The 13,844-nt window shown below is 44.0% G+C and overlaps 1 protein-coding gene across 1 annotated transcript in view; it reads right to left on the bottom strand.

The window, feature by feature from the left end:
* Positions 1–13,844, bottom strand: part of LOC126413209 (modular serine protease-like) — a 215,597-nt gene that overhangs the window by 1,698 nt on the left and 200,055 nt on the right. Inside the window, exon 9 of the mRNA XM_050083106.1 lies at positions 12,577–12,733. Coding sequence (XP_049939063.1) covers positions 12,577–12,733 — 157 coding nt within the window. The remainder of the gene's footprint in view (positions 1–12,576; positions 12,734–13,844) is intronic.

Here is a 13,844-nt window from a genome sequence, read left to right as displayed (position 1 = left end):
ACAATGATTAATGTTTGAAATTAATACTAACTTAATATATTTTAATATTGGACATTGAGTCTAACTTCCAAAAACTAACATCTTAAAGAATAGTGTTGTGTACATGTGAATAAGGTCATCCAAAATTTTGCAAGTTATCCAAATGGAATACTAAGGGAGCTAAACAGTGTGTGGGAACTGTGCTAGACTGTCACTAAGCTCAAGGAAACATGTATTAAGTAACAACAACAACAACTCTCGTACACAGAACTATATGTCAGAAAAGAAAATTTTGGTCTAGTTAGCATCAATAGAGGCATTTTCCTGGGTGACTCATTGTCCCCACTGCTATTCATCATCACTTTTATTCCACTGTCAACCATCTCCCACGAAACAAACCTGGGCTATCAAACAGTGAGAAATTCTCAGAAAATATCCCACCTGCCATACCTGGATGATCTGAAGCTCTGTGAAAAATTAAAAATGATATCCAGGCTTACCTCTGAATCTTTTTCAGTCACATCAGAATGGAATTGAGCTTCAACTAAAGTGTCACACTGGTACTGAAAAAGATGAAAATCTCAAAAAACAAAGATGTCACAGTGCTAAAGGGGTAAACCAACAAGTGTCATCAGATAGGGGGCAGCAAATAGCTAGGCATTTACAGCTGGACAACATTAAGCATGAGTAATCAAAACATGTGGTCAGCAACTTGTACACCCAAATGGGGTCAGAAAAATTTTGAAAAGTAAACCAGATGGCACCATACCACCAAGGCACACAATGCCTGGGCAATACTCATCATCAGGCACACTGCCAATATTGTGAACTGGACTCAAGTACAGGTGGTTAACGTGGACAGGAAAATAAGAGATCTCATGAAAATTGACTACACTGTCCATTCTTGTTGTGAAATTACAGTCTGTACTTGCCCAGAAAAGCTGATGGTGGAGGACTCTTGAAAGTGAGACAGACACAGAAAGTAGAGAAAGAAGAGTAGCAACCCGTATCATGCCTTTGTTAAGTCAGATGGTAGCAAGCAGGTTGATACAATGAGTTATGGTTGTAGCATGATAGCTGTGTGCTCTCATCCAGCAGCAGTGCTTCACAAAAAGAGCACTTGCCTCCTGGGATTCCCATTTGAGTTCATGAAGCATGTCTGTAATACATACATGCTGCTTGAAACTACTGGCAGCAAATTGAGCAGTGTGCCTCTGAATTGCTTGAATGTCTTCCTTTAATTTGACCTTGTGAGCATCCCAAATATTAACACTACTCAAGAGTGGGTTGCATTAGTGTTTTATATGCCATCTCCTTTATAGATGAGCTACACATTCCCAAATGTTCTCCCAATAAAATAAAGTTGAGCATTTGCCTTCACAACTACCAAACTGACATGCTCATTCCATTTCATATCACTCTGCATCATTATGCCTAGATATTTAATTGATGTGACTGTGTCAACCAGCACACCTCTAATGAAATTATAATTGTTCATTTTACTCATCCACATTAACTCATAGTTTTCCACATGTGCAGCACACTGCCATTCATCACACCAAGTAGAAATCATTTGTAAGCCACCTTGTACCCTTCTACAGTCACTCAGTGATGAAATCTTCCTGTATACCACAGGTTCATCAGCAAACAGCCATAAGCTGCTGCTCACCCTGTCCTTCAGATCATTTGTGTATATATAGAGAATAAGCACAGGCTTCAAATGGCTCTGAGCACTATGGGATTTAACATCGGAGGTCATCAGTGTGGTATCACTGCCAGACACCACACTTGCTAGGTGGTAGCCTTTAAATTGGCCGCGGTCCGTTAGTATACGTTGGACCCGCGTGTCGCCACTGTCAGTGATTGCAGACCGAGCACCACCAAACGGGAGGTCTAGAGAGACGTCCTAGCACTCGCCCCAGTTGTACAGCCGACGTTCATAGCAATGGTTCACTGACAAATACGCTCTCATTTGACGAGACAATAGTTAGCATAGCCTTCAGCTGCGTCATTTGCTACGACCTAGCAAGGCGCCATAGCATTTGATATTTATATTGTGAAGCATGTATAGTCAAGAGAGATGTTCTCCAATTGTGGATTAAAGTTAAGTATTCCAAGAACCACGTTCTTTTCTTTATAGGATAATTACTTTACCTTGTTCCAGACCTCACGCCAATCTCTGTGAGCTTAAAAGCGTGCATTTCGGCCTCCTCTAGCAACACGGTGTTGGCTCTTCTGCCAACACTTCATATGGCGACGAGCTAAATCGCGTTTGTACCAATTGATCTTACCTAAATTACTTGTGTCATGGCTTCGCCACAATCTCCAGATGTACTGTCCGAATTTTATCGCTTGCAGAATCAGCAGATGCAGGCCTTATTGGATGCCCTTGGACAGCTCATCCAGGGTCAACGTGCAATGCAAAACGATGTGGCGGCCACCGCTACCGCAGCCACGACACGCAGTTGCACCACCTTTTTGTCCTTTTGATACGGCACTGGAAAGCTGGACGGAGTGGTCACGCCAATTTGGATTCCATCTCGCCGCCTACAGAATTTAGGGTAATGAGTGGCAGCCATTTCTTCTTTCCGCCGTAGGCGTCCACACGTACCGAGTGATAGTGAAATTATTTCCCCGACGCGACGCAGCAACTCTGTCCTATGACGAAATTTTGTCTGCATTAGATGCCTATTTTAAAGACTCTGTCAATGTAGTTGCAAAAAGGTATACTTTCTTTCGTACAAAACGTACGGCCGGTCAGACTAATAGGGAGTGGGTTGCCACTTTGCAAGGCCTAACTAGGAATTGTGCTTTTGAGTGTGAATGTGGACTCCCTTATTCAGATACAATGGTACGTGATGCAATTGCACAGAACGTTTCTGATGTTCGTATAAGGGAACAGATTTTGAAACTAGTCAATTCCTCCCTTCAACAAGTGATAGACATATTGGATAGGCAAGACACACTTGACTTTGCTCAGAAATCATTTGAATCTTCGCCAGCTGTGTGTCACATTAACCGGCCCGCCGGGTGAGCTGCATGGAACAGTAAACAGCCCTCGCGCTGATCCGCGCAGCTGCCACCAAGCTCTCCGCTACGTTTGCCGCGCCAGCAAGCAAATGCCCGCAGTGTGCTACTAGACATTTGCGTGACAATTGCCCGTCACGCCAAGCTATTTGCTTTTTCTGTAATAAAAAAGGACATGTTCAAAGTGTTTGCCAGAAAAAGCTCAGAACGGACACTCGCAACCATTCCAGGCCCTTTGCTTCGCACCGGAATTGGAGTCAAACCACGAATACTCAGGCTCGTGAACCTTCGCCCATGGACATTCATGCAGTTCATTCCACTCTGCCCCGTGCCACTCTCTCTAACAGTGACTGTGTTCGTCCCACAAATAGTGTGCGTCGACGTCGCCGGAAGTCCCGTCAAGTCGCATGTGATTCTGTACCAGTGTCTGTTCACGTTGCATGAGACAGTCGCTCTTGTCGCCAGCAGGACAATAAACTTTTTGTAGATTTGGTCATAAATGGCAACATGATACCATTACAGCCCGATACCGGAGCTGCAGTTTCTCTGATCAATCACGACACGTACAAACAGCTGGGCACACCTCCGTTGCGTGCCGCAAATATTAAGTTAACTAGCTATTCCGGTCAGAATTTCCCTATGTTAGGACAGTGGAGCCTTCTTGCAACATACAAGGGACAAACAAAACTTGTGTCATTTTACGTTCTTCGTTCTTCTTCTGCAGTGACCTTGTTTGGTTTAGATTTATTTCAGTTGTTTAACTTGTCTATAGTCAATCAGGTCCTCTCGGTGACCCAGACTGTGCCTTCAGCCAGTGTTTCTAGTCTATGTGAAGAATTTGCAGACATTTTTGCTCCAGGCCTTGGTTGTGCTAAGAACTATAAAGCACATTTGGAACTGAAAGTAAACGCGCAACCGATATTTTTCAGAGCGTGCAATGTTCCCCACGCATTGCGTGATGAGGTCGCAAGAACCTTACACAATTTGGAATCACAAGGTGTGATTGAACGTGTGCAGGCTTCTCTCTGGGCCTCACCCTTAGTAATATTGCCAAAACCTTCCGGAAAATTGAGACTTTGTGTGGACTTCAAGGCAACGGTGAATCCACAACTAGTGATTGCAACTTATCCTTTACCCCGCCCGGAAGATCTTTTTGACAAACTGTGCCCGGGTACATATTTTTCGAAGTTGGACCTAGCAGATGCGTACTTGCACATACCAGTGCACGACGAATCCCAGAGCGTCTTGGTGGTTAACACGCATCTTGGTTTGTATCGGTTCAAAAGACTGCCATTCAGGTGTGCATCCGCCCCTGCATTGTTTCAGCAATATCTGCAGACTGTTTGTGCCTCGGTCCCTACTGCAGCAAACTATCTGGACGATATTGTGATCTCCGGAAAGACAGACGAAGAACATTTAGCTAATCTCAGGACATTATTGCAGGTCTTGCGACAAAATGGTCTTCGCTTGCGGAAGGACAAATGTGTGTTTTTTGCTCGTGACTTACCCTATCTGGGCCATGTACTCAATGCCCAAGGCATACATCCCAGTCCCGAGCACCTCCGTGCCATACAAGACTTGCCTTCGCCGCAGAATTTGAAGCAGCTACAGAGTGTGCTGGAAAAAATTAATTACTACCATAAATATGTGCACCACGCCTCTTCCATTTCAGCTCCGCTTCATTGCTTACGCCGTAAAGGTGTTCCGTTCGTCTGGACGACGGAATGCGAACACGCCTTTCGCCAGTTGAAATCGGCGTTGCTTTCAAATACTTGCCTTACGCCATTCGATCCCCAGAAACCCCTTTTGTTGATGGTGGATGCATCGGATTTCGGGATCGGTGCTGTGCTTGCGCACAAAGATGGTTCACATGATCGCCCTATTGCCTCTGCGTACAAATTGCTCTCGTCTGCGCAACGAAATTATTCACAGATCGAGAAAGAAGCTTTGGCTCTCGTCTTTGGTGATACTAAGTTTCATGATTTCTTGTATGGTCGTCACTTTACCACCATCACAGACCACAAACCTTTGACGTCGCTTTTTCATCCAAACAAGCCTGTACCTCCATGTACAGCGCAGAAATTCATTCGCTGGTCTATTTTCCTCTCGCAGTACCGCTACGATATCTTGTATCGGACCACTGCTAAGCACGGAAACGCTGATGCGTTGTCCCGTTTGCCTGTTGCTGAGGATAGAGCATTTGATTCTTCGAACTTGCTTGCATGTTTATTGATGTGGAAACCGATGACGTGGTCGAATCGTTTCCAATCGATTTTCGTCATGTAGCTACAGCCACAGCTGCTGACCCCGTCCTTGCTACCATTTTGCGTTTTGTTCCTACGCAATGGCCCTTGTCAAAGTCACGGATCGAGGATCCGTTGGTTCGCCGATTTTTTGCTCACAAGGAGAGACTTTTTGTTCGACATGGTGTTTTGTTGTTGCGTTCTGATAATGATCAGTCCAGGGTCGTGGTCCCACGTTCGTTACAGTCCTCTGTCTTACGGCTTCTCCACCAAGGACATTGGGGTATAGTGCGAACGAAACAACTTGCTCGTCAGCACTGTACTTGGTTCACAATCGATGCTGCGATTACGAATATGTGCTCTTCTTGCATGGCGTGTGCCGAACAACAATCCGCACCGCCGCGGAAATTCTTTGCATGGCCGAAAGCCACTTCCCCTTGGCAACGCTTACACATCGATTTTGCTGGTCCCTTCTGGAATGCTCGATGGTTGGTTGTCGTAGATTCATTCAGTAATTTTCCTTTTGTTGTCCAGATGTCTTCCACGACGTCATCGGCCACCATCCAAGCATTATCTGCTATCTTTTTCATAGAAGGTCTTCAACAGACTATTGTTTCCGACAATGGCCCACAATTCATGTCCGCAGAATTTCAGTCATTCTGCAGGGCCAATGATATTCAACATCTGACATCCGCGCCGTTTTCGCCTCAGTCAAACGGTGCCACTGAATGATTGGTCCAGACCTTCAAGTCACAGATGTTGAAGTTCAAAGAGTCGCATTCTTGGGAGGACGCGTTATTGCTCTTCTTGTCCTCGTATCGCTCTCAGGCCCGAGATGGTCGCTCGACGGCTGCGTTGCTCCATGGTCGTCCTCTTCGAACCTTGATGTCTTTGCTACATCCGCCGCATCAGGTTCCTGTGCAGCGGCAGCCACCTGCTTTTGCTCCCGGCAATGTTGTATACTATCGCACCTATCGAGGTTCACAGCGTTCCGGCTCGCAGGGCGCATTCTTCGCTGCCTCGGCCGCGCTATGTATTTGGTTTTGGGGGCCTCTGGTGAGGTGCATCGGCATCTCAATCAGCTGCGCTTCTGTCGTCACACGGGTTCTGCCGCTCCCCGTCTGCTTTCAGCGACGGTGCCGTCCAGTCAGCGCCCTGGGGACCCATCTACAGGCTCGCCTCAGCCCCAGGTGTTACCGACGCTGCCTTCCATTTTGCCCCATGGCGACGTGCCACCGCCGCCTGTTCTCCCACCGGTGACGCCCGCCGTGGACGCTTCGCTGCAGCCGCCAAGCGCCTCCCTGGGTCACGCACTGCCAATTGCTTCCCGTGACCAGCTGTCCTCCGGCATGGACCTCTTGCCCGCTCCGGACCAGATGTCGTCTTCGCCCGTCGGCTGCCCCCGCCCCAGTGGAGGTCGAATCTTCGGCCCCTCCTGTCTCTTTACGGGCGCATACACCGCATGTTGGTGTGCACCCTGGACTAGGTTTTCAGGCGTTTCCTAGCTCCCCTCGGACCGAATGGCAGGGTGCGGGTGGCACAGCCTCGCCTGTTGTTAGGCTCCCCACCTAGTCGCATATGTCAACATGGGGTCCTCCCCACGGCAGGCGGAAGCCTTATAACACAACTGTACGCCGATTTGTGGAGGAGGAATGTGGTGTCACCGCCAGACACCACACTTGCTAGGTGGTAGCCTTTAAATCGGCCGCGGTCCGTTAGTATACGTCGGACCTGTGTGTCGCCACTGTCAGTGATTGCAGACCGAGCGCCACCACACGGCAGGTCTAGTGAGACGTCCTAGCACTCGTCCCAGTTGTACAGCCGACGTTCATAGCAATGGTTCACTGACAAATTACGCTCTCATTCGCCGAGACGATAGTTAGCATAGCCTTCAGCTACGTCATTTGCTACGACCTAGCAAGGCGCCATAGCATTTGATATTTATATTGTGAAGCATGTATAGTCAAGAGAGATGTTCTCCAATTGTGGAATAAAGTTAAGTATTCCAAGAACCACGTTCTTTTCTTTATAGGATAATTACTTTACCTTGTTCCAGACCTCACGCCAATCTCTGTGAGCTTAAAAGCGTGCATTTCGGCCTCCTCTAGCAACACGGTGTTGGCTCTTCTGCCAACACTTCAATCAGTCCCCTAGAACTTAGAACTACTTAAACCTAACTAACTTAAGGACATCACACACATCCATGATCTAGGCAGGATTCAAACCTGTGACTGTAGCGGTCACGTGGTTCCAGACTGAAGCACCTAGGACCACTCGGCCACTCTGGACGGCCCAGTTCTAAAAAACTAGATCTGTCCAAAACATGAGATAACTAAGTACCATGAAGTGCAGCATGAAACAAATATTTAGCTCAGGTGGTAATCAATTCACTGCTGTCAAGTACAGTCTAACCAGACTGTTAGATTTTTTGACATCTGGACTGCAGAGAGAGGAAGTCTTTGAGTCCTGAGATCAACTTCATCCATACACCAAAACCTTTTTTCAGCACACTAAATATAAATGGTGTGTTATGAACAGGAAACTTGGATGAACTAGAGAAAACCATAAACAAACAAAAGATACAAATAGTGGCACTCCAAAAATCAAGACTGACTAACAAAAATTCAATATATTTTGGGAACTACAGACTTTTTGAAAGTAAAACAGAAATAATGAATACTGAAAAACGCCCCACTTTTCGGGGCCACCTTTGCAGTTAGGGGAGAAATACTCACTTCCATAACAAATGTAAAGCCTGTAAACAACAGAATAAGTGCAAATAAAACACACACAACAATCAATGTATAGGTCCCAATCACTGCTGAAAATAAAACTACCCATGAAGAGATATAGGAATCATGTGAAACACTAGAAGAAATAGCACCTAAAACACCACAAAAAACGATTCAATTGCACAGCTAAGCAAAGAAATGAAGTACAGTTAACACCAGAAAATACCCAGCACATCAATGGACTAACCAGAATGGATAAAGGCTAGTTGAACTGTGCAGGGTATTCAATTTTAAAGTCATGTTTGCACTCTTGAAAAAGAAACCATCAAAACAGATGACATGTACAGAATTGAACACACTCATCTGTTATATCCAAACTGATCATGTAGCAATTTTTTGTTCAAACTACAGAGAAATCTAACTCCCAAAATGTGCAAACAGACTCAGACCATTACCTGACAAGAATAAAACCACATTTATAACAACATACATTCACAGATAAGAAGACAAGTCTCCTAATTTGACACTAGCAGGATCTGAACCATCTCTTATGGAAGAACTAGAGAAAAAGTAGGCAATGAATAGGCAACAACTCAAAAATAAATTTATCAAAATAGCACAAACTAATTTCTTCACAAAAATGGGAAAAGTACAATTGAGGGAATGAGGATCCATGTCACAATTGGAACAGCAATGACACAGAAGACAATTACAAAACACCCCTGGCAGTGAGGAAAGAGACAGCCAAATTACTCAGAAAGACAAAAAGGAAACATCAACAAGATCAACTACTTGAACTCAAAGGCAGATTTCAAAATAATCAACACACAAAATTTCTATAAGAACTTCAGATCAAAACTCACAGGATAGCAACCACGAAGCCTCTGCTTCAAGAAATGAAATGGGGCAACTGGCTCTAAACAATCAAGAAAATTGCTTTGAGATTGACGGGTATTTCAAAAATGGCTCTGAGCACTATGCGACTTCACTTCTCAGGTCATCAGTCACCTAGAACTTAGAACTAATTAAACCTAACTAACCTAAGGACATCACACACATCCATGCCCGAGGCAGGATTCAAACTTGTGACCATAGCGGCCGCTCGGCTGTAGTGCCTAGAACTGCATGGTCACACCGGCCGGCCCAGGTAGTTCAAACTGCTACTTAACTGCCAGAACGAATACAAAGATTCCCACCAGAAGAACCTTTAGGCACAAATCTACATTGATTACTACTAGATGAAGAAGGAATATCCAGACAGGTCAGAGGACTAAAAATCAATAAAGCATCAGGGGGAAGATGGTATAATAACAGAAATCCTCAAATCAGGCTGCTCAAACACCATAACAGAAATCATCAAAAATCACACAAGACATTTGGAAAACAAAAAAAAAAAAAAAAATCTGAAGGACTGGAATAATGCATTGATTCACACATTGCACAAGAACGGAGACAGAACAGATGTAAATCACTACAAGAGAACCTCATCTACACTGATCAGCCAGAACATTATGTTAACCTACCCAATGACCAGTATGTTCACCTGTGGCATGAATAACAGCAGTCATACATCAAGGCATGGAAGCAATGAGCCCTGGAAGGAATTGGTACCACATCTGCATACACAGGTCATGTAAGACCTGTAAATTCCATAGATGGGGGTGATGAGCTCTGAGCTACATTCAATCATATCCCAAATGTGTTTGATTGAGTTCAAATCTGGCGAATTGGAGGGCCAGCACATCAACTGGTACTCATCACTGTGTTCCTTAAACTGCTCCATCATGCTCCTGGCCTTGTGACATGGTGCATTACCTTGTTGAAAAATGCCACTACTGTCGGGAAACATGATCATCATGAAGGGGTGTATGTGGCCTGCAAGCAGTGTACGATACTCCTTAACCATCACAGCACCTTACACAAGCTTCACTGGACCCATTGATGCCTGCCAGCTTGTCTCCATCCTACTGTACAGGTGTGAAGCAGCTGCTCCCCTGGAACACAACGAATTCAAGGCCACCCATCAGCATGATGAAGAAGGTATTGGGATGCATCAGGCTATGCAATACTCTGGCACGGCACCAATGCTCAGTGCTGATGGTCATATACCCATTTCCATTGTAGTTGCCAGTGTCTTGGTGTTACCATTGGCACAAGCATGTGATGTCGGCTGTGGAGGTCCATCATTAGGAATGATCAGTGCACTGAGTGTTCATGTTCACTCCTACTCAGCCCAGCATTAAAACCTGATGTTAGTTCCACCACAGTTCACCACCTGTCATGTTTTACCAGTCTTCTCACCCTATGATGACCAAAATCTGTAATAAGAGGTTGGCCACCCAATCCCATAATGTCTGGATGATGTTTCATCTCGTGTTGAAGACACTCACCACAGCACTCCTCGAACACCTGACAAGTCGTGCAGTTTCTGAAATGTTTGTGCCTGGCCTCCAGGCCATCACAATCTGCCCTTGGTCAGACTCAGATAGATCGTGCACCTTCCTCATTCTTCACATGAACAGTATACTCACTGATACTACAGGCACCTAGCAATCATTCCTCACCAGGTGACGCTGCTATCCCCTGGACGGGTTTATATCAATAGTAGGTTGGTAGTGACAATGTTCTGGCTGATCGATGTATTTCAGTCACACACAAAATTCTACCTCAGTGTCTTTTTGAGAGAGCACAGGAACAATTTGTACCAAAAATTTGAGAATATCAAGCAAGATTTGGACTAGGCCATTCATGACCATCTTGAACCTAAAGCTAATCCTTAGACACTCGAGAATTGGTAGCAAAAATTCAGTCTCCACATTTGTCAATTTCAAAAAGGCCTATGACTCAGTTAACTGTGAATCACTCTTCCACATGCTAAAAGAACAAGGTCTAGACCTGAAAACACTTGCAGTGTGATGGATACAAAGTTCAAGGTTACATTTACATGAGAATTCTCAGATGCTTTCAAAATCAAAATAGGAGTAAGACAAGGATTTAGGCTGTCTCCATTACTTTTCAACTATGTCTTTGAGAAGGCAATACAAGAATGGTGTAAATCAGTCACCAGAGGTGACCAATCAACCACTAAGTAGAAGAAAGTTATCTATATGAAACTTCCTGGCAGAACAAAACTGTGTGCCTGACCGAGACTCGATATTGGGACCTTTGCTTTCAAGGGCAAGTGCTCTACCATCTGAGCTACCGAAGCACGACTCATGCCTGGTCCTCACAGCTTTACTTCTGCCAGTATCTCGTCTCCTACCTTCCAAACTTTACAGAAGCTCTCCTGCAAACCTTGCAGAACTAGTACTCCTGAAAGAAAGGATACTGCGGGGACATGGCTTAACCACAGCCTGGGGGCTGTTTCCAGAATGAGATTTTCATTCTGCAGCGGAGTGTGTGCTATATGAAACTTCCTGCCAGATTAAAACTGTGTGCCCGACTGAGACTCGAACTCGGGACCTTTGCCTTTCATGGGCAAGTGCTCTACCATCTGAGCTACCGAAGTACGACTCACGCCTGGGCCTCACAGTTTTACTTCTGCCAGTATCTCGTCTCCTACCTTCCAAACTTTACAGAAGCTCTTCTGCAAACCTTGCAGAACCAGCACTCCTGGAAGGAGGGATACTGCGGGGACATGGCTTAGCCACAGCCTGGGGGATGTTTCCAGAATGAGATTTTCACTCTGCAGTGAAGTGTGCAGAAGTAAACTTGTGAGGACCGGGCGTGAGTCATGCTTCGGTAGCTCAGATTGTAGAGCACTTGCCCAAAAGGCAAAGGTCCCGAATTCGAGTCTCGGTCGGGCACACAGTTTTAATCTGCCAGGAAGTTTCACATCAGCGCACACTCTGCTGCAGAGTGAAAATCTCATTCTGGAAGTTATCTATAAATTGCACAGTACTGGCAGATGATACTGCAATATTAAGTTTGCATTGTTGCAATGCACAATACTGTACGGTAATGGAATTTGCTGTAGTGTTGAACAGTTTATTAAACATTTTTCTTCTAAATTACATCGTTTTATTTATTCTCTGGTCCCATTTGAACCATAATTTTTGTGTATTTATAGGTGAAATTGGATTATGACTTACTGAGTTTGCCTTAGTCTTACATGGTTATAGTGTGTCACACCAATCATATAGGTCCAGGGGATTACTGTACTATATTATACATTTTGCACAAATTTCTAATTATTTCACATGAAAGAACAGAACTCAGAAATAAAATAAAACTTTGGTAGAAGTTAACTGAAGGGTGTTTTCATTTGGTATTAGAGAGGGGTGTGATGATGTAGGGGAAATCTCACCAATTTTGTGCAATATGTATTTTTACAAAATCTGTCATTATGAGTAAAGCTAAATTCATTTGCATAATTACATTCATGGCTTTCCTGAACGTGATATGCAGCTGATATCTGCATTTATGCTCCCATACCATTTATACTTTTATATCTTCTAATATTGGCCACTGAGAAAATAGAATGGATCCATCTATGCACACTGCACTGCATGGCAAATTACTGGATGATGTAAATACAAACATGAAGAAAAAATTTTTATCTCACAAAATAATTTTAAGAAAATGAGCAGTAATACCATTCCTGTGTCCAGCACAGATCTTATCATGTCCAAAGTAGATACGATAGTTTGGTTTAATTGTCTTGAGACATTCATTATACGCAATTACAGGAAATTCTGCAGAACGCAGTTCTTCACTTGGTTCTCCTGTTTCTGTCACACCCCAGCCTGCAACCTACAATATAATTATACAATAATTTCAGAGTCATAACAACAGGTAGTACACAGATCAAGAAAGAGGTGAAAGATATACAGGAACTTTGAAATATTGAAGTATAAAAATGTGAGTTATTTCAAACTGGGACACCTCAGAGATAAGGCTGCAGTTAAAAGTCACTTTAAAACATGAAAAATTCCACAAGTTTATGTTGTTTTTGAATGACTTTAAATAGTAATATTCCTCAATCTCTGACAAAGTTAAAACTATTCCATGACATTGTATCTATAAACACAGCTCAAAAAATGTTTTGTACCAGTTGTATATCTGTAAATAGAGGTAAGTTTATGTTTAGTGTGAGCAGGGACTGAAAAAACAAGCCTAAAAACACCTCACAGTAAAATAAAATCAAAACAATAACCAATATAAAGGCAGATTGTCACACATGTGAAATCAAAACCCACTACTCAATAATGCTGGATACAATGCTGCTCCAGCATGTGAACTGCAACAAGCTTCAATATTCCATAGTATGCCATCCACAAAGTGGCTGAGGAACTGCTGCTCACTCTTGCTTGTCCCACCCTATGACACTACCAGTCCTGTAAGGTACAAAGCCCAGAGAGTGAAGCAATATTTCAGAATTGGTCAAATGAGAGCTTTATGAACTACCTTCCTTGTGAGTGGACTACACTTCTGATGAATCTTGTGATTAGCTTTATGTTGTATTCGCATGGTAAATCACTGTGTATGCTTGTTGTTGTGGTCTTCAGTCCTGAGAGTGGTTTGATGCAGCTCTCCATGCTACTCTATCCTGTGCGAGGTTCTTCATCTCCCAGTACCTAAAGCAACATACATCCTTCTGAATCTGTTTAGTGTATTCATCTCTTCATCTCCCTCTACAATTTTTACCCTCCACAATGCCCTCCAATATTAAATTGGTAATTCCTTGATGCCTCAGAATATGCCCTACCAACCGATCCCTTCTTCTAGTCAAGTTGTGCCACCCATTTCCCTTCTCTCAAATTCTATTCAATACTTCCTCATTAGTTACGTGATCTACCCATCTAATCTTCAGCATTCTTCTGTAGCACCACATTTCAAAAGCTTCTATTCTCTTCTTGTCCAA

This window comes from Schistocerca serialis, chromosome 7, assembly GCF_023864345.2.
Source record: "Schistocerca serialis cubense isolate TAMUIC-IGC-003099 chromosome 7, iqSchSeri2.2, whole genome shotgun sequence".
Taxonomy (NCBI): Eukaryota; Metazoa; Arthropoda; class Insecta; order Orthoptera; family Acrididae; genus Schistocerca; species Schistocerca serialis.
Note: the sequence above shows the minus strand (reverse complement) of the source record. Positions and strands in the feature narration are given on the sequence as shown.